Consider the following 21,186-nt stretch of genomic DNA (forward strand, 5'->3'; position numbering starts at 1 on the left):
AAGTTCTCTGAGAGAACTTGAGTAAAGAAGTGAAATGTCACAGATCTGACAAGCTTGGATTCCTTACTGGGCTGTTTCCAGTGCTGAATGAAGAGGAAGACTGAAGAACAGGAATATTGGTACTGGTGTATGGGCTGGGATGTGCTATGATGGATCGCAAGAGAAGTCCTAGCTCCTTAAACCAGATAGAAAAAAAAAACTTTTACATCAGAACTTGTACTGTAAGTCCTCCAACTTGGCTGGTTCCCCTAAACCTGAGCAGGTGTCCATGCACTGGTGTGAGGCGCACTTCTCTGCGTGCTGCAACTTGAGGTATGTAAAGCTATTGCCTTTAGTATTATGAAATGCCTCAGCTTGAAGGCGAAAAACATAATGACCTCCCCAGCCCATGGGAATGGGTGAAGCTCTAAGCTGCTTTATGAAAAGGAGCATGAAATACTACTGAAGGTCATTACCAGGACATGCAGTAATAGCCACAACTTCTGTGGGTGTCTCAGACTATCAAATGCCTTGGCTGCTAGTGGCATGAGCACACAATGGAAAAAAAAGGGGTATTATTTTATTGTTTAGCTGTTTTTTCTGTCTCACTGGTGCTGCTTTTGTATTTCCTAGATTGAGCTTATGTCACTGCTTTTACCATAGCACTTGAAATCGTGTACATGTTTGCCTAAGGGTAGATTCAGACTGGTGATGGGAGTGGTGATCTTTCACTGTTGTTAGATAAGGTGCTGAACAGGACACCAATAAGTGGAAACGGTGTTTTCTTCCATTGTGGACAACAAGAGGAATAAACACAGCGCACCTAAGGAATTCTGTTGACTGTAGTTGAGTGCTACTAAAAGTGAATGCCCTTCACTTAAGCTCACTTTCAAAAGGAGTCCTTCCTCTAATGCGACTTCAGCTGTCCCATGACTTCAGCAAACCTGTAAGCAGCCATGGAGGGAGCTGTACTACCAGCACAGCTCAGCTTTGCTAATGCTGTGCTGATAATAACTGGCCTGCTCAATGTGTGTGCCTAGAATGGAAAACATTTCATGAAATTGCTAGCACTGAAAGATAGCTTCTGAGGATTGGTAAACTGTCACATTTTTCAGGTTGGTTTGGTAGCATGCCTTATCTAGGGACTGGCAATGCCATCTAGACAGTCTATCTTCTTATATTTCTGATTTCCTGTTCCAGTCATTTTGAGAGTATAATTATAAGTTATCAGAAAGAACATTTTCAGAAACTTTAAAGCATTTGTTGAGCTGGAAGCCATCCCTAAGGATAGGAAAATGTTCTGGGATGCTCATTTTGTTCCTAATTGGGCCTTGCTTCTCATTTGGATTCCTAATGTATAAAGCACAGATTGGTACTGAAGCATAGAAAGCACTGTTAACTAAACCTGGTTTCTAAACTGAGTGACTTAAGTTGCAGAACAGACAAGAGTTTGATATGCAGTTGAAAGTGCAACTGAGTTTTGCTACTTCTCATGTGAATGCAACTGTTTCATTAATAGATTAGAGTCAGCTGTGGTCTGAGCATCAGAAACCAGAAGGGGAACGTTGGTGATTAAAGGCTGAACACTCAAGCAAAAAAATAAAAATAACAAAATAGTGATTTTCTCTCATTTCCTGGACACGTTTGTTTGTTTGTTTGTTTGTTTTTCCTGACATAAGAAGAAGCTTTCAAAGAGATGTTTACTTAAGTTATGGTTCAAAGGTTTGGCTCTTTTGGGTGATGTGAATGATGTAAAAAACTACAGCCAGTAATTTGTAAAAGCCATGCATTTAAAAACCTACTTCCACGTAGGCTTTCCTGAATTACATCTGACATCCAAGAAATACTGGGACAAATTCTAAGGCTCTCTTAACTTAGCTTATAAGGTATGGGGACCATTTCTTTTTTGTACTTTGTGCTGTGCCACATAGCTAAAACTGAGGTTACATGCGGGAAAAGCAGAACCACTCCTTGGAGGATCCAAGAGGCAACACCACATTGGTATGAGTGTGTGATCCAAATTCTTGGCCAACTGAAAACTTTTAGAGAGAATCATGAAAATATTTTTGTTTTTTTAGTTAAAGAAATCTGTGTAACATGTAGCTCTTCTTAATCCAAAAACAACAGAGGACTATAACAGCCAAACACAGAGGGTTTCTAATAGCTGTGAGAGTTGCAGTGGCAGTGCTTAGCAGCAGGAGCTGGGTAACCTACATTCCAACAAGAGGAAGTTTTAGATTAAAGTAGTTCTGATAAACAGGGTTTTACTGCACTTCTCTAGCCAACTACAAATAGAGTCAGCACTAATGATGACATTAATTATTTAGCATAGAGATTTTTTTCTTGATATTCTTCTGTTTTCCATTCACCGCCTGTGAATCCAGATACATATTTTTAACTTAGATAATAACTAAGGAGGGAAGAGCACAGAGGCTGTAGCTCCCCTGTAACTTAAAGCCGTATCTTATCTGTTGCATATGCTGGCTTTTTCTAATGAACGCATAATGCTTTGTAGTCAAGCTTTTTAGAGAAATGCTGTTGTCATCTTTCCTCCCCATAAAAGCCCCTCTGCTCCCGACACATTAATTGCACAGTTGCCTAAATGAGGCACTGCAGAGCATTAATGTATCAGCCTGAGCGACAACAGACTCTTCGCAGAGCTTTTGCCCTTGATTGTGAATTTAGCGGAGCACATACCTTACAAATAAGTGGAGATTCAAGGGGAATCGCTACACTTAGCCTCCCACGTAAGGCTTGCGGATCAGGGATCTTTCGACAGTAACTCATACGCTTTCTCTGGAAACATTAAGCAGCTCAATTAGCGAACTAGTTAATAAGCGCTTGGTTGAGGAAGACAGCAGCAGCATTTCTGCTCCGCTGGAAGAAATGTTCGGTTGTCCACATGGTGAAAAGAGAAGACAAAAAAAAAAAAAAAAAAAAAAAAAAAAAAAAAGGAGAGAGAGAGAGAGAGAAAGGAAGAAAGAGAAAAAGAAAGGGGGGCTTGCGGTCTTGCGATCCTGCCTGCAGCATCCCTCCTCGCCTGGCGCCCCTCAGGCTTCCCCCGGAACGGGCGGCAGGACGCTGCCGTTCCCCACGGGGCCGCTCAGCTCGGCTCTCTGCCGGGAGCCCGGCAAAGCCGGCAGCCCGTGGGGAGAGGAGTTTGGGGGCGAGGGCTGGCGGAGCTGATGTCAGAGCAGGGCGGCGGGAGCGATTGGGCTGCAGGAGACTTTGCAGCAGCAAATCCGTCCCCCCCCTTCTCCCCCCCCCCTCCCCGCTCGGCTCCGCACCCCCTCCTTCACTCCTCGCGCTCTCCCTTCAAAGCGGCCGGGGCCGAGAAAGTCACAGAGGTAACAAAAGTGGGCACGGGGCCGGAGGAGCTGCGGCAGCCACCCCCGCCCCCGAGGACCGCACGGCCGGGCCCGGCCCGTCGGGGCGGAGGCGCGACCCCACGCCGGGCAGCGCCGAGCGAGCGGCCCTCCCCTGTGCGCTATAAAAGCCGCCTCCAGAAAGAGAGGAAAGTCGGCGAGAAGAGCATCGCGGCGCGGTGCTTTTGCTCTCAGGTACGAGCATGACATCCGTCCTCGGCGGCAGCAGGGCGTCGGGAGGGCCAAGCGGGCAGCTGAAATGCAAGTCCAAGAGGAGGAGGAGGAGGAGGTCGAAGAGGAAAGGTAAGAGGAATTTTGTTTCTTTTTCTTTTTCCTTTTATTTCCCCCGCTCTCCTTTCCCTCCCCACCCCACGCCTCCCTCTGCCCGGCTCCCGCCCGCACGCTGCCGCACGCCCCGGCTGCTTCTGCTCTTCTCGACTCTGGATGGCGCCCGCCGGCACCGGCCCCGACGGCCGCGCAGGGGAGGCTGTGCCTTATTGCCCCGCAGGGCGAAACGGGGACCAGAGGGACCTCCGCTCCCCCGCCCTATCGGTTCTCCCTTCTCTTTGTTCGGGGCCGCGGCTGAAACCCGCAGCGATGCTGGCGAGGCGGAGCTGTCCCGGGTGCTGTCCCCGGCTCCCCAGCGTCCCGCGGTGTCCCCGCTCCACCCGGCAGGACATACCCGTGTGGAGCACGAAGTGGTGCGGAGCCTCTCGGCTGTAGGTGGTGACCCCAAAGCTCTCTCTATTTATTTTTTTTTTTTTCCTTTCCTTTTTTAGATAAAGTCCACCAAGTTTAGCTATTTTTGGTACTGTTCTGCTACCCCCAGTGAAAAACCTTTGCTAGGGAAGTACTAATTGTCATGAGCAAGAAAAGTAAAGCTACAGGATGTCACCGCAAACAGGGAATATGCCCTAGATAAAAGCTCTTCTGATGGCTGTCCTGTTTTCTCCTGTAGAGAGGATGACACACTACTGAGTTCTGATGTTTCGCCTGAAAAAGTCAAAGTTAGCAGACTGTGAACACTACAGTAATATGAAAGGATACAGGAAACAGTGCCAGTTGCAAAACATTTGGATACTGCAATGCTAACTCCTACTATTTATCTGAGCAGTAAAAATCCCCAACCTGTTCCCTGTCACAGTTACAAGGGGCTGACACAAGTTTAAGCTTGTCAACTGAAGCTGATACTATAGCTACATTATTTTTTTCTTCTGATTTTAGGAACTTATAGAGCACATTAGCTAACACTCTTTTAATTATTGGCGTGTGTTAAAGCCAATAATCATGTTACTGGATAACTTTTTAGAAATGTTGAAGCAGGTTTTGTGTGATAACAAGTGAAAATGGGCCAGATGCTGAATTCCGGACTCCAGTGCACAACTGCCACTATTTCAACTTTGACTTTGAACACTATGTTCATAATCATGCTAACAAACAGTGACCTGAGCACAAGTGAGAACAGCAGACCTGCAGAAGCATTCATGCTTCTGGTAATTGTGTAGTCTTGACTTGCTGCTCCTCATCTTTAGCATGCTGTCACATCCGGTGATAAAGAGTGTTTTACCCTGTTACAGTGCAAATATTAAAATATGAAGCAAAGGGAGAGCTCCCACACTCATGTCTTTAAATCTGCTTATACATAAGTTGCTCTTTGTGGACTTCTTTATGTTTGTAAACGTTTGAGAAAAGCAACTTTTCTGGGGGTTTACAAACTTAGCCTAGTCTTAACTACCCTGTGCTTGGCCAAGAGAAAAATGTGGCCAGTAATCCACACAGTGGAGTGCTTTGTTATGACAGAAAATCATAAGTGTTGATTTTCTTTGTAAGGAACAGACAGAAATGGGGGTCTTTTAGTAATACTGTTTTTCTGCTGCTTTGTTTATTGCTTTTTTCTGCTAAAATAAGGTGGAAGTTGAATGTCTTTAAAAAAAAACCAAAACTGCACAAAATAAATGACAAACTTGCTAAATAATAACTTAGTAAATGGCAGCTATTTGCAGAACAAACAGCTGGATGCCACTGGCATTCTAGAAAGTGTTTCGCTGACCACTCTCAATGTGAATGTGCATGTGAAGAGTTTGTCTTCTTATTCTTTCAAACATACTGCTGTAAGCACTTTACAACCAGGTAGTTACTATACTTGCTATAGGGAGAAATGCATGTTTTTGTGTTATTTTGTTTTTCTTTCATATATAACCACCGTGTGTATTCTTAAACAAAAAGGAAATACACATTCCTGTGAATTTATGCTGGCAAAATTTCTCTAACTTGTGGCATGTCCAGTATAAAACCAATCAGTTCTGACTATTATGAAATCTCATTTATTCATCATATATTCCTATGTCTTTTTTTGATGCTATCTAGTGCAAAGGTGTTGTTTAACAACTAGCTCTCCTGGAGGTTCATCAAGAAAATGTTTATTAGGCTCACCAATTACTACATCTTCACTGCAATTAATAGGGGCTGCACTATTCTGCAGCTCTGATTATTTAATAGATTGTGAGAAAAATCCTTTAATAGAGTTACAACTAAAGCACTTGCCTTTAACAGTTCTCCAGTACCTATTTTTGTACTTATAGCAAGAATACTTCTAAATGATGCTTTAAAATGTGTAAGTACACACATATATTTAGACAGACACAGATACCTCTGGACACATGTATACAAAGAAATTGTTCTTGTTTTATGTTTAAATGGAGCAGTTTCAGAGTAAAGAAGTGAAATTTCCTCTCACACCTCCACTCCTAAAGGAGGTGAGCTCTACATATTACTTATACAATTTTAATAAGCACATTACACATATATATATATACAGATTATATACATTCTGTACTTTAAAAAAAAATTGAGACATTATACGCAACATCTAGAAACGCATGGCAGTAGTAGATATTATTCTCTATTTAATAGCATTATTTTTCCTCTTCTAATTTATTTTTCATGGTTTTAGTCATGTTTTTGTCCTCGGTGTGAATTATAAGTTAGTTTTTCTGTTTTAGAAATTTGCTTCATTCTCTGTAAACCTGGATGCTCTGCTTTAGGAGTTTCTTGGGGGCAGAAAGCAAGTTCAAGCAAGGAGAACAAACAACATTCTTTGAATAGCTAAGTGTCTGTGTGTATTTATGCTAAAAAACCAACAAAGAGCAACACAAAACAATAGAACTCATGTGCTGTGCTGGGAAACACAGAGAGAGAATTTCCATATATGCAAATTGTGAATTGAAGACACTGAGTGTGATTCCAGTGTACAAAAACATAGCCTGGTAATTAATTTTCATGCACCTAATTTTTAGGTACACGAAATCCAGCAAACTACTGAGTATAAATATCTTGCCTTGAAGCATTAACATTAAATGTCCACTGGATATCACATTCCAAGCATATATTTGCTCAGAGATTCCATTCAGTTTTACACTGCTTGCAGAAAGTCTGTTAAAAACACTTAAACGGTTGGATATTCACAGCTTTTGTGAAATTACTACAAGGGGGGGTGGGGAGGGGTGAATATTTTGTCATTTAGAAAATAAATATTTAACTCTGAGTAGGAAATAAACTTCTTAATTTCTCAAAGACCTAATGAAAAATAAATGCAGCTGATTGCCAAAATATCCACAGGCTAATTTTGTGCAAAAGCAGAAATTGATATTTTATGCTTTTCTCTCTTTTTTTTTTCTTTTCGTTTTGATATATGTGTATGAAATGACCAGAAGTTAAAAAAAACTCTGACTAATGATTTAATGAAATCCATTCCAAATTTTAGGTCTTTAGAGAAATTTGCTGGATATGTGGGTTCTTATGGTGTTTTCTCCAAGGTTTTGAAACATGGGAGAGTATTGGCAGAATTCAGTGCAGCGGCCTCCCCATGTTCTGTGCAGATCTGATAGCCTGCGGTACAGATTTTGAAAAGCAAGCTTGCTTTCTGAGATAAATGATTAAAAGTGGACCAAACAAAAGCAGAGTTGTCATTCATTGATAACACTGAAAAGGCACACTTTGGCAGCTTCCATTAACTTCTTAGAAATCAACACAGAGAAACTAAATATGAAATGGATGACTGAGGATATATAATAACTTCTTAGTTATTTTCCAGTGTAAAACCACAAGTAAGCCACCTCATTTGCAATACCTTATTATAGTAGCAATTAAAATTAATTATAGAGAATGAGAGGGAATCACATATCCCTTTTGAGGTGGAAAGCTTTGTCAGGGGTTGTTTATGATAAAATGTGATCTGAGATAAAAATGGACAGAATAAACTAAGTAAGGGCAGCAAGAACATGAGGGAGACAAAACGATTGTGAAACGAAATTTCATGAAAAATTAATGAAATAGAAAGAGTGTGCTGAGGACAGAGGGAGGAAACCAGCTTGGTTCTTCATCATCCTGCAGTGCCAAAGTAATAAATGAGAGTGTTTCATCTCAGCGAGGTTCAGGGACACAACTCTTTCCCCACAACAGGATTGTGTCGTGCTTCAAGATGTGTTCCGCTTATCTCATTCCCTGGCAGCTTGAGAGGAAGGGACTGGATTTAGTGATAAAATTAAATTGATTAAACCTTTATCCATCATCTAATTTGGTACCTTTCTTTTTTCTTTTCTTTTTTACTATTACCTCCAATTTCTAGTGATCCGTGTAATGACAGCAATTTGAGATAGCATCAAGGACATTAGCTACAATGACTGAACTTAAATTTAGAATAAAAATATGGGATTCATGAGTCCATACCTAAATAGCAGACAATTAGGTTGTAGCACAGCTGTATCTTCCTAGCAACAGCACATAAGAGTGAGAACAATAAAATGGTGCGTTTTACTTTTAGACAGAACAAAATATTTTGACTTTACCTCCAATAGTTAACTATGTAAGCAGAAAAAGCAGTAACACAAATGTTGACCAGACTGTAAACGAACAGCCACAATTATAGCCATTTTTGCCTTTTTGAACACAGAAATTTAGTCAAAGGTTTTCTTTCTTCAGTAATGATGCACAGGCACTGAAAGGTAGTGGCAATGTATATAGTGTCGAAAATTGCTTCAACGTGCCTTAAAATTTTGTAGCTTCTCTGTGATTTGGATAGTGAAATTCTCCCATAAGGCGATTCTTTACAGCTTTGCTTACAATTTCCTGTTTAAGAGATATTAACAGAGTTTTGAAAATACTTAATGGCAGCCCTGTATGAAGAGCTACCCTTCAAATGGAAAACCCCGCACTAAAAATTAAAGGTCACATGAAATTGCCTTGTGAAATATCAGAGGTACCAAAGGTCCATGGAAACATTTTCTTAGGTTCTTTCAATTCTCTTCAGGTTAGCGAGTTGCATTAAAAAGGCAAGCGTTAGAATATCTGTCTGATCTCCATTGATTGTACTACTTTTGAATTACTGCTGTCCAATATTGCCTAGGTTTTGCAAGTAGTAATGAACCTGAATTGATCCTCATGTTCACTGCTAACTATCTCTACAACCTTTCAGGCAGTTTACCGCTTTTTTCCCATGTAAACTATTAGTTATCCAGACAAAAAAGCTGATATGCATCAGTAGATAGTTTATTCTCAAGGCATTTGTGATGAACTTGACATTTATTTGTGTGTAAAACTGCCTGGTTTGCCTGCAAATCATGTAAGTTCCAGCAGTGCTTACATTTCTTCTCTGACTTTTGTTTCCTGGTGCATGAATTTTAAACGAAGCAGCCAACCCAGAGGTGTTCTAACATCATGTTGCGTTATGTAATATATTACAAAGACCACTATGTTAACTGGTAGAAACAGCTTGTCAGCTCATACTAATAGGCAGCCCTCCCTGAGTCATAAAATAACCAAATTTAATGCCTGAACAGAAAGCATTTAAATGGACAGTGTTATCATTGTTGTTCAGTTGGTCTCAGATTTCTTGCTTCTTAAAATGGATTTGAAATATGAAGGCATATTTTGGGGCTCTGAGTTAACAGCGTCTGCTTGAGATGAAGGGCTGGTTGTTGCTGTGGATGGTTTGATGGAAATCTCTGCTAGCCAAAGTGTGGTAATGAGGGAAGCACAGAGCAGGGCAGGATGCGTGAAGAACAGGGTGGCTAATATTGAGGATGTTATGGTGTCATTAGCGAATGAAAGGTATATTCTTGCAGAGTGCTTTCTGCCTCATCTGGCTGTTCTGGCTCAAAAATGTATACTAGAAACATTGAGGATTCAGAGGCATATGGCAAAGGGATTAGAGACGTGTAAAACTTAAGCAGAAGAAAATTGATGAGATTTGTATTGTTTACTTTGGAGATAAACATAAGAAGGAAAACAGCAAAACCATATTAATGACGGAAAGATTACAAATAAAGTAAACTGGCTACTCTGATTTATTCCTGATTTATTTTTTTTTACCAAGACAAAAGCCTTTAAGGAAGCTGAATTTCAGCACATTTCAAAGGAGAAAACGACTTTCTTCTGAGACAGCACATAGCTGGCAAGTGGGACTCACTGCTTCAGGTATGAAAAAACAAAACTTACCTTTGTGTAAGGAGAGGAGGCACTTGATTAGCTCAGCTGAGAATAAATATAAAAAGTTTGCTGCTCACTTCAGTGAATGAAATTTTGGGCTTTATTTTGGATGTATCAGAAAGGATTTGTTAGTTTGCTTTTTAATACGAGTTCTGAATCTTCTTATTCAGGAAGTTACTGACATGGACTAAGGGGAAATGTGGTTTTGTAGATGGTTTATTCCATTGTGTCCACTACTGGGTTGGCACTAAGCAGCCGCCTTTGTTCCTTCCAATACTGCAGGGCACTTCTGGAGAGATCTATTTCCTTGCTTTTCCTGATGACTTGCTCAGTTCTTCCCCTTTCTGTTACAACTCATCTCTCTGTACATAAAGACAGACCAAAATTCCCAATCTCCTTGATGGCATGGAGAGTTTAGAAGGATGACAAATATTAATATCCCTCCCTCCTTCTTATTCCCCGGGAAAAAGGAACAAAGCAGTGGGATACTGACGAGCCGTGTAACCACACGATGATTTGTTAAGCAGAAGAAAGCCAGTTACTGACGTGACTGTGAGCGCACTGCTGCAAGATGAATGCTGTGCATGGGAGATGGCTCCTACAGACAGTGGCTGTCTTTATGCTGGCGTGGGATGGAGCTGTACCAACCGTCACATCCCATGGTGCAGCCATGCCACATATGAGTGCTGTCTGACACCTACCACATATGTGGCAGCGGTGCTTCACATTCATTTTGGGAAGCAGTGAGAAATAAGCAGATCTCAGCAAAGTACTTCTTGGGAAATGGTGCTTTTCATATTTTTTTCCCCATTTTTACATCAGCCTTAGGAGGTGCACAAATTTATCAGCAGAGTCACCTTACTCTGCCTGCTAATGAAACATCGGCATGAAGAGTCAGTGTTGCTGAGAGGTGTAGGGTGAAATAAGTAGTATTTGACAGACATTTTATCGCCATCTCCATGGAGAGATATTTACACACAACTAATTTTATGCGACTGCCTGCATCCTATCATATGCAATGGCTACTTGTTCCTTAAATAGCAGGGTTTAACAAAATGATGGCCAACTCTAATAATGCTTGCCTTTGTGTAAGGCCTGATGCTCTGCCCTTGCTTCCAGTAAAATTATAATTGAAACTCCTCCACATGACTGGGAGGCAGAACTGTGCTGCTATACATATGTGTATTTGTGCCGAAACTTTTGTACAAAATAGGGACACTTGTAGCCTTCTCTGTCTGTGTCTAAACAATGAGTATTTTAAACACCATGTTCTGTTACGTAATGTATCTCAAAGCCTGTAGAATCCCACAAAAATATTTTCTTTAGGAATTTTTATATTAAGCTGAATAATTTTGTTCAGGGATGTAAAGATAAAATCCATTTCTAGCATGTGAATATTTGTGCAGATCCACCCATACATTCATGCTGTGTGAATTCGCAGTTTTGAATACATAGGCATACATGTAAACATTCTCGTATGATTTCTGTATTATCTCCATCTGTGTAATACCAAGAGTCTTGTAGACAAATCACAGACACAGCTGTGTAACAAGTACAAGATTGTTTTTTTTTTAATTGCAAAATAAGTAAGCAAGAGAAATCCTTTATAATCCAGATTTTTCGGGATATTGCTATGTTCTATTTTTGTACATATGTCTTCTGAGTAGCTGAGTAATTCAGAATGGCAAAGACAGAGACACTTGTGCAGGAGCCTGTAATATTCATGTCAGGAAACCCCAAACCTTCATCAAAAAAGGCGGATTTGCTCTGAAGTTTGCTTTTGTGATGATCATTCTCCAGCTGATTTCCTTGGAAAAACTGTCATAGCTGCAAACAGAAGCCACCTTGAGCTGGTGCTCTTTGTCACATCCATGCCAGCAGATATGGCACACAATGCCAGGCAAAAATGCCTATGGATCCTTTGGCAATATTTAACTTTAATTAACGTTCATTAGCTGATTTCCAGGCTGTAATCTTGCCTCTCTCATGCCAATCATGAATTGCTGTTTATGTGTTCACATGAATGGCAATTTTGGGCTGTGAGGGGCAGAGCTGCAGAGGTCTGGGTTGCTTCCATTCTTGAGCAGCGCAGATAGTAATTAAATTGGAGCTCAGCTCTTGTTGCTCGTGGATGGAGGAGTTTTAAAGATGCAGTACAAAGAGAGGCAGTTCTCTGCTATCACTGACAGCAGGTCTCCTCCAGCTGCAACTGCTGCAAAGAGCATTGATTGATCTGTGTTTATCATTTATTTATGCTAAAGCATCTGATGCACGTCTGTAAAATCTGTTAGTTCTAAAATCGAGATATTTGGCTCGTTTTCAAACCACATTCACAAAAAACAGCTTTTGCAGATGTATGGCAAAGGTTTGCTTTACCCAGCGCTGTACCCTCAGCTGAAATCCACAAGCACAAATCATTTGATGATCTTTTTTTTTTTTTTTTAAGAATCAAAAGTTTCATTGTACAAATGCTTTAGATTTTGTACGCAGACAGGAAGTGGGAATATACAGTGTTCAAGCATGAATTTAAAGCATTTCTAGTTTTCAGAACAAGTTAAAAGCAAGTGTTACTGGGATAACTTCTACCTTGACTATAATACTTTAGTTCTACATGTTCGTTTTTTTTTAAAAAAGAAGAATTTTTCAGTTCCTGCATGTTAACATATGAAGTGTAAGCTGTAAGGTAGAAAAAAAGGTAGTACAACACAACAGAATCCCAGTTCCCACAAGGTAGTTATTAGGTGTCAAAGAATAAATGGGGTGAGTTTAAAAAAAATGTACACGGATTTTGCTTAGTCTAAAATGAAACAGCCCTTGGCAGTTGAGCGGTGTGATTTGTATTAGATGCAGCTTAACAGGACGCTACTTTTTAGATTTGCCAGCATAGGTACAATTATAAGCAGTTGATACACTGCTAAAATGGCTCAAGGTTGGAAAACACAGACAAAAGTTTTCCTGAAGGTCAGTTCTTAAGTAAGTTTAGTTTTTCATGACGCAAGACACATTGAACTAATTTTTGCCCTTCCCGTTGGATAACCCCAACTCACCCTCACCAGCAAGGACTTTCATTGCCTAGAGCCACTCAAATGCACACATTATGGCACCACATCGCTCAACACTGCCACAGTGGGACTTTGCTTTGCCAAGGTCCGACTCCACACATAGCCACCCTATGGGGCTAATGGGCAGACAGTTATCCCTGCCACCACAAGCCTGCAGGGTTGTTCACTTGACTTCTCCCTGGCTTTTACTTTATTTTTTGATATTTTTTTTTCCACTTTTTACCTTATTTTTGGATATAAACAAATGCATGGGAATGTATTTTTCATAAATATGATCTAAATTTCATAGCCTTTATTTCCACTAAAAATCGTAATTACAGTACCTGTAGTGTAGTTCATCAATTTGGTAAATGCACATCCTCCTTGGAAGACCAGGAGATTTTTTCATTTAAGCTGAGGCCACTGTAAATTGACTGTACCATTTAATCATAAGGTAAGTCTTTGACTAAAATATGGCAGATAATTCTATGTTTCTTTAAAAAAAGACGAATAAAAAGCAAAAAGCCTCATTTTCTGAATCTAGAAAAGTAATTCTAAAAGTTAAAACAATTTTTAGTAAAAAAAAATCTATTCCCCATGCAATGTTACTTTAACTTTGCCTCATAAAACTCCAAACCACTATCAAGAATCTTTCACTTTTTACTGAAACATCTCCACCTCTTGCCATTATCTCTTCACGTGTATCCTCACTTTATTCATACAAATTATAGAAATTAATGTCCATGACTGATTGGTGATTGGATCAGACTAATATCTCACAAAAGGTTTCTGAGGTAGCATGTGGCAAAATCACTTCCTCAGTCAGGCCATCATGCTCAGAAAAGCAGTAATGAGTGAGTAACAAGACCTGCATACAGATACACATATGCTTAAATTTTCTGTGGAATCAGAAAAGAAACAAGAAGCTCTTATTATTTGCCTAAAAAAATTCCACATATGAAGTTTCTAATGCACATGACTGTTGAAAGATATTACTTAAGGTCTAAGTCTGTTTTACCTCATCTAAATTGATCCTAGTGCTTGCTGGTCTGAATAATTGTTTCTGTGACACTGGCATGTAAAGCTGCTGCCCATGCTGTTTAGACAAAAATGGGAGATAGCGAAAAATCAAGATGTAGGGCTAAGATTAATTTTCTAATCACAATGGTAGCAAAAGCAATGTTTGTAAACTGTAGGGTGGAAGCAGTGGTTTGTTAATCTCAGTCCTAACTTGTTTGATTTCTGTTGATTTGCCCTGGGCCCTGGGCTTTATTGTGAATGCTGGTGTGAGGCAAGTATCTGCATGCAGCCTGCAACAACACATGAAATTCCATCTGCAATTGCTCTGCGCTTCAGCAGATATCCATGAATGTCTGCATTGGAGAACAGGTGCAGATAATTCACTGAAACTTGCACAGTGAAAAAGAGACTCATCAGTGATCCCTTATGATCCTTATGGATCCCTTCCAACTCGGGACAATCTATGAGTCTGTGTTCACCAGCACAGTCCAGGCATATGCATGAGGCTCAGGCGTGAGACGGGACATCATCAATACATCAGTGACCAAAATCATGACATGAGGGTAACAGCAACACAGGCCATGACTGAGTGTGGGAACCTGGAGTCTTTCAGTCCTGCCTAACAGCTTGTTTCTGCTGAATGTTGACAGTATATTACATAATTTTCCCTGCAACAGCTTGTTTCAGAAACTTTTCCCCGTAATGTAGATTGTAGAATTTTGTTTTGACTGCTTTAGTGCATATTCATTAGATAAAAGCCCAGACAATTACTGTGATAGTTTCACTAGCAGGTGGAACATGTTTTAGGATTTGATGGGCATGGGATTTGTTGGAATAATCTCAGAGAAATTTGGAGGATTATTTTTATGAAGGGGGGGTTGTATAAAAAGTGAGAATGTAAGCAGATTGCAAGGTGATTTCATTATGTTTTTACATTAGTTTGCTTTTACCATTTTAAATCTAGAATAAGTTCATACTTTGAACAAATAAATGTCTCTTAGGGCAAGCAGTGAACCACACAGATAAATGCTGCCTAAACGATATAGCTTAAAATTTCACAAATAGTATGCAGCGGTATTTCTAAAGGGATATGATTTTATTGTGTTCATTTTCCAAAACAGTAAAAGGAGATAGGAAAAATGTTTTCTGTCTTCACTTTTACAAAGATCATTGTCATTTATTATGTACATTAAGGTTATCGTTTAATTTTTGTTGAGTAGGTAATACAGAAAATATGCATGCATCAACACTGCTTGTTGTGAATTTGCGATCAAAAGCACCATTTCCTTTTTTGTTTCCACTAGAAAAGAAAGAAAGATTGAGAGCAGAGTCAAGATGAAGAGAATAGGAGCCTGATCCTGCTTTGTCACGTGGGAATCCCTCTTTTTCACAGGACTGGGCCCTACTGCTTACAGGGACCTTCATCCCATGGGTGGCCATTCTCCCATGGGTGGTTACACTATCTTCATTGATCTCAGTGGTAACTTTTTATATGGGTTAGGGTCATGACAGCTGGAACTGACAGCAATAAATCACTGCCAAATTAGAATTTCTAAAAGAAAGCAAACATGCAAAATTGCACATTCAGGAAAGCAGTTTATTTACTTACTGCATTACAGCAACAGAATTTAACATTACAGGATGTTTAAAAATACATTTGCATAACACCCGAGTTATCAGTCTAGACTCCCCATCTGTTGAATGCCTCGTTAGTAAGTGACTGTAGCATTTCGGTATTTGACTTAAACATCATGTAAAAAATGGTAATAATTTCTCTACACTATCCTGCTACTAATGAATCTTCAAAGCCATGAATGCATATGTTTATATTCAATTTCTATTTATATACTTAAACACAGACACTAGTACTATGCATATTAATGTGCCAATATGTGCTCCAGCAATGCGTACATTAACTTACATGCATATTCATATGAAGGGCTGAGCTTGATGGAAGCTTTGTCCTAAGATTCATACAGATCTTGAATCAAACTGCTAGTTTTTAATAAATATTGGGCCAAATTTCCAGGAATTCGTTTGGTTCACTGTTACTTCTTTATTTGCTTTTTCTTTAGCATAACTTTAGCACACAGGTGTTCCTCTGCTGACTCTGTAGTGTTTCCACACTCTCTTGTCCATTCTCCTTTGTCTCTGTTGTTTTCTGTGTGTTTTAATTATGCATTGTAATCCCCTATGCCGTTATAACCGATTAATTAGCAGCCCCTCTGATTCAGACTCTGAATCGTTCTCATATGCTCAGATCATTTATAACCTTAGCTGAAAAGACAAGATTGAACGTCTCCCTTGCAGTTCATCTCTTTGCTTTGTGTAACTACCATGATTATTGTTTATTCTTAATTGTGAGCGGGTTTTTCTAAGGATGAAATGTTAACTCTCTGTTATCTTGGCTCTTAACCTGCAATTAAATCACATCACATAGGCTGATGGGAAATAATGTAGAGTCAGAGAACCCACCACTTATGTTTCTTTGTAGGTTTGGGAACTTCAAATGTCCATTTTTATTTTTATTTTTCCAAAGATTAACTTGAGGATATTGCAACTAGAAGAATAGAATGACAAATCAATTATCTTGCAGAGATTTCATTTGCTTATAATCTCAAATTTTCTTTACAGATGTGTGGGACAAAAACATGCATATATTTATATATGTGTGTAAAGTAAACAAATCGGACATTTTCCAAGAACATTAGAATGCCAAAATCTATGGTTTTCAAAAAATCACATGGCAGGACCTGTATGTGTACCTGTAGCTTTGCCTGCAGCAGTTGCAGAGCTGGACATCCCAGGGGAAGCACTGTATCCGAGGAGGATGGGCTTGGCAGAAGCTGGTGATTCAGGTAACACACCCAAGGGGACAGAGGGCAATGGCAACAAAGCTGAAACTTGTGTCCTTAATTATGAGACTACAGGCTTCAGAACTTACGGTGGCAGAGAAGATCTGTCCTCCTCAGTTGTTCATACCTGAACTTCCCTCAACTCTTTGTCCAGATTTCCTTGTGAAGTCCAATGCTCAGAGCTTGTGCAGGAAGCACTTTTCTCCATTACTTCTGCCCTATGCATATTTTTTCAAGCAGATGGGGTCAACATATCAAGAGATTGAAGGGGGATAAATACCCATTTGTCATTATCTATTTCAAGCATGAAACCATGAAAGCACAGAATGAAGGAATAGCAGAGGATAAATTTGTCCAAGGCAGTATTTTTCAGGACAGAATAGTGAAGTATAATAATAATGGTTTTCCAGATAGAATAGTGAAGGCTAAAATATTTCTTTGCTCCTCCCACCTACTGTCCCAGTCTACCTGTCAAGCAACAGCTAGCAGCACAAACAAGATGTATTTTTCTAGAAGGAACTAGCTGTTTCTGAGTGTCACACAACTTATGCAGCAATTGCTTGTTTACTTTCTACTGCATCTAATGCCCAGGTGGACTTCTCAATCCAAAGATCTTCATTCTCTTCAGCCCAAACTGAGCCAAAGAGAGATACCGAGGCTGTCCTCATCATAGAATCATAGAATATCCTGAGGCAAGGCACCCACAAAGATCACCAAGCCCAACCACCAACTCCACCCAACACTGTCCAAAAATCAGTCTGTATGTCTGAAAGCTTTGTTCTCCGTCAGATAAGGGATGGCCAGCAGGGTCAGGATGTTGACTGTCCCTCTCTACTTTGCCTCGTGAGGCCCCATCTGGAGTATGCCATCCAGGTCTGGGATCCCCAATAAAGGAAAGGTGTGGAGCTATTGGTGTGGGTCCAGAGGAGGGCCACAAAGATGATCGGTGGTCTGGGGCACCTCTCCTGTCTGAGGGAGCTGGGCTTATTTATCCTGTAGAAGAGAATGCTGAGAGAAGACCTCATTGCAGCCTTACAGTATTTAAAAGGTGATTATAAAGAGGAAGGGAATCAACTTTACTTGGATAGATGGAGATAGCACAAGGGGGAATGGTTTTAAGCTCAAGGAGGGAAGGTTTAGGTTAGATGTCAGAGGGAAGATCTCCACAGAGGGAGTGGCGAGGTTCTGGCACAGGCTGCCCAGACCGGCTGTGGATGCCCCATCCCTGGAGGTGTTCAAGGCCAGGTTGGATGGAGCCCTGGGCAACCTGGTCTAGTGCCAGATCTGTATGTTGGTGGCCCTGACTCTGTGACAGAGGGGTTGAAACTTGATGATCCTTGGGGTCCCTTCCAACCCACACCATTCTGTGATTCTATGATTCTATAGATATAATATAAATTTAAGAAAGAAAACAGCATCTGATTTAAAAACTTTTTTTCCTTTCACAACCCTATGTGATTACCTATGAGCTTTTGGGTAACTATATTGAAAAAGAATATTTTCTAACATGAATAAGAAAAAAGCATGTACGTAGAGCTTCATCTCAACTAGAATGAGAAATGTGAGGTACCTTTCTGGAGATGTGATTCAAATTCGCTGGCTTCCCAAAGAGCACAGAACAAGTGTGTCTGTGACCAATGGAGCCCATGAAGCATTTTAAGATTGTCTCTAGCACTCGTTTCATTCTCCAGGAAGAACTAATTTGAAATATTCCAGCATACCTTTCTGGAGATACGGCACATTTCTCTCCTGATTGCCTCTGTTTGCTGTTTGTTTTTGTAGAGATCTCCTCACTTTCAGATATTTAATCACTTACAGCCTCATAGTTCCCAATACACATTTCTCAGCCTCTGCTATGGTGGTTGGTCCTCTCAGCTGCTGTCATAGAATCATAGAATTGTTAGAGTTGGAAGGGACCTTTAGTGGCCATCTAGAACAACTCCCCTGCAATGAACAGGGACATGCACAGTTAGATAAGATTGCCCAGGGCCTGATCCAGCCTCAACTTGAAAGTGTCCAGGGACAGGGCATCAACCACATCTCTAGGCAACCTGCTCCCGTGCCTCACTACCCTCACTGTAAAAGACTTTTTCTTATATCTAACCTAAATCTATACTCTTTGATCCTGAAGACATTTTCCTTTGTTCTATCACCACAGACCCTGCTAAAGAGTCTGTCCTCTTCTTTCCCGAAGCTTCCCTTTAGCTTTGAAAAGGCTGCTATTAGGTCACCTCGGAGTCTTCTCTCAACCTGTCCTCACAGGAGAAGTGTTCCATCCCTTGAATCATTTTTGGCTCTTTCCTCTGGACATGTTTCAAAAGGTCTATGTGCCTCCTGTACTGAGAACTCCACATCTGGATGCAGTACTCCAGGTGAGGCCTCACCAGCGCAGAGAGAAAGGATCACTTCCCTTGATCTGCTGGCCACATTTCATTTGATGCAGTCCAGATGGCTTTCTGGGCTACAAGGGCACACTGATGGCTCATGTTCAGCTTCCCATCCATCAGTACCCCCAGATCTTTTTCAGCAGGACTGCACTCAATCCTTTAATCCCCTAGCTTGTGTTAATAATAAGGTTTGCCTTGACCCAGGTGCAAGATCTTGCATTTAGATCACATAAGGTTCACCTCAGCCCACTGCTCAAGTCTGTTTAGGTTCCTCTGGATGGCATCCCAGTCCTCTGGTGTGTCATGGTTTTGTAATTTTTGCTAGTGGTATTCCACATCATGACATAATATGGAGCATGGAGAAGAAAAACCACACATCCCAGCGGACCTTGCAGTCAAAGAGGAAAATACATCACGGAAGTTACTCTTGTTTTTGCTCTCTCACTACCTGGCAGTGGGTGTAGGTGTGCTTCCAAGCTGTACACCTTCAGTTTCAAAGTAGGCTTTTCTCTCTCTTATTTTACTTGATTTATTAGCCTCAGTTTCAATTAGTTTGTATTGTATTATCTTGCATTCTGATATCATAGTTAGTAAAATAAGTTTTCCTCCTTAGATCATTGATGCTGTTCTGTTTGTTTCCTTGAGCCCAGCTCCCATCTCCCTACCCTTTCCCTTTTTCTCTTCCCATTTTTGGGGGCTGGAGGGCCCACGGGCCTACTGCCCCCTGTCACAGACATACATTGATCTAGATAACTCTGTGACATGGTGTGTCAACTGTCTTTGGGCAGCAGTGGATCAGAAAGGAGATGTTGACAGATGCAACTCAGTCAGGCTAAATTTGAGGGCAACAGAACATTTCTTTAGACCCCATAATGTCTCAAGTGTTGATGGTGCTTGGGAGAGATGTGCTGCTGAAATGTTGAGGCAGTCATGAGATAGAGCAAATACAGCTAATCTCCCAGAAGAACTTGCACATGGAGTGATTACAGATGTGTTGCTAGCTGGAGAGCCCTGCAGCTGTGTTTACCCTCTGTCTTCTGGTGGTATGATTGGGGCAAAGTGGCCTGCTGGTGCTCCCAGCCCTATCAGCAAGGAGGATATGTGTTAAGCCTAGTGTTCATATAGGGTTTGGGGGCAGGTTCTCACACCTGCAAAATAGATTTCTAATAAAGGAAGTTCTGTTTTTAAATTAGTAGTGCTGAAAGTTAAAATTAACTTTTCCTTTATTACTAGTACATATTTTTAGGTCCCAATTCACATCTCATTGAAGCACAGTCCTCCCACAGCTATGCTGGGTGTACCAAGGGCAGGGTGTTAAAATTTCCAGAAAAAGATGTTACCCAAGATATTGAATATTTACATCCTTTGCTTTTTATAAAATCCATCCACTGGTTTTAGGCCTAAATGCAGTTTAAAAACAGTGAAAAACAAAAAGGATGAGATGCTATGCTTTATTTTCCTGTCACTTGTTCTTCATTTTTAATTTGGTTGTGGGAAAGGGATCTTTGCTTGATTGTATATGCTGCAAATCAGAAATAAAATAAAATAAAATAAAATAAAATAAAATAAAATAAAATAAAATAAAATAAAATAAAATAAACATATATATAGAGAGAGATGTTAAATAAATGTATACAGCATAGTCCAAAATTGCTCTAAAATAAATTTAGGTCTTTTCTTGTTTTCTGCCATCTCCTCTTGAGCTACCCATGGGTATCTGTAGATATTTATGCCCTGTTGTCTTCAGTGGTCAGCATGAGGCAGAAACCAGTGATGTACTTGCATGACTTGCTCACCAAAGCACATAAAGCTAATATTCAAGGTGGTAAGATCAACCAAAACTTTATTTCTGGGAATCCTGACATGCACCAAGGACAGTGTTTGGCCTTTGGAGGAAGCACCAAGAACTGGATCAGTGCTGATGGCTTTGAAGAAAGGAGTTTGGTAGAACTCATTAAAAAACCCTGCTGGAGCAAAATTTAGCAAAGTATCAAGCTAAATGATGAACTTGAGTGAGGACAGGAGTTTATTTACTGCGGAAAGACAGCAACAG

The 21,186-nt window shown here is 40.4% G+C and overlaps 1 protein-coding gene across 3 annotated transcripts in view; it reads left to right on the forward strand.

Moving 5' to 3' along the window:
- Positions 1–3,500: 3,500 nt before the first annotated feature.
- Positions 3,501–21,186, forward strand: part of ADARB2 (adenosine deaminase RNA specific B2 (inactive)) — a 287,416-nt gene continuing 269,730 nt past the window's right edge. For all 3 annotated transcript variants that reach the window (XM_015853321.3, XM_015853322.3, XM_032442988.2), the window contains exon 1: positions 3,501–3,647. In XM_015853321.3, coding sequence (XP_015708807.2) covers positions 3,548–3,647 — 100 coding nt within the window. In that variant the 5' untranslated portion in view covers positions 3,501–3,547. The remainder of the gene's footprint in view (positions 3,648–21,186) is intronic.

Source organism: Coturnix japonica, chromosome 2, assembly GCF_054131305.1.
Source record: "Coturnix japonica strain WE chromosome 2, WE-NBRP24, whole genome shotgun sequence".
Lineage (NCBI taxonomy): Eukaryota > Metazoa > Chordata > Aves > Galliformes > Phasianidae > Coturnix > Coturnix japonica.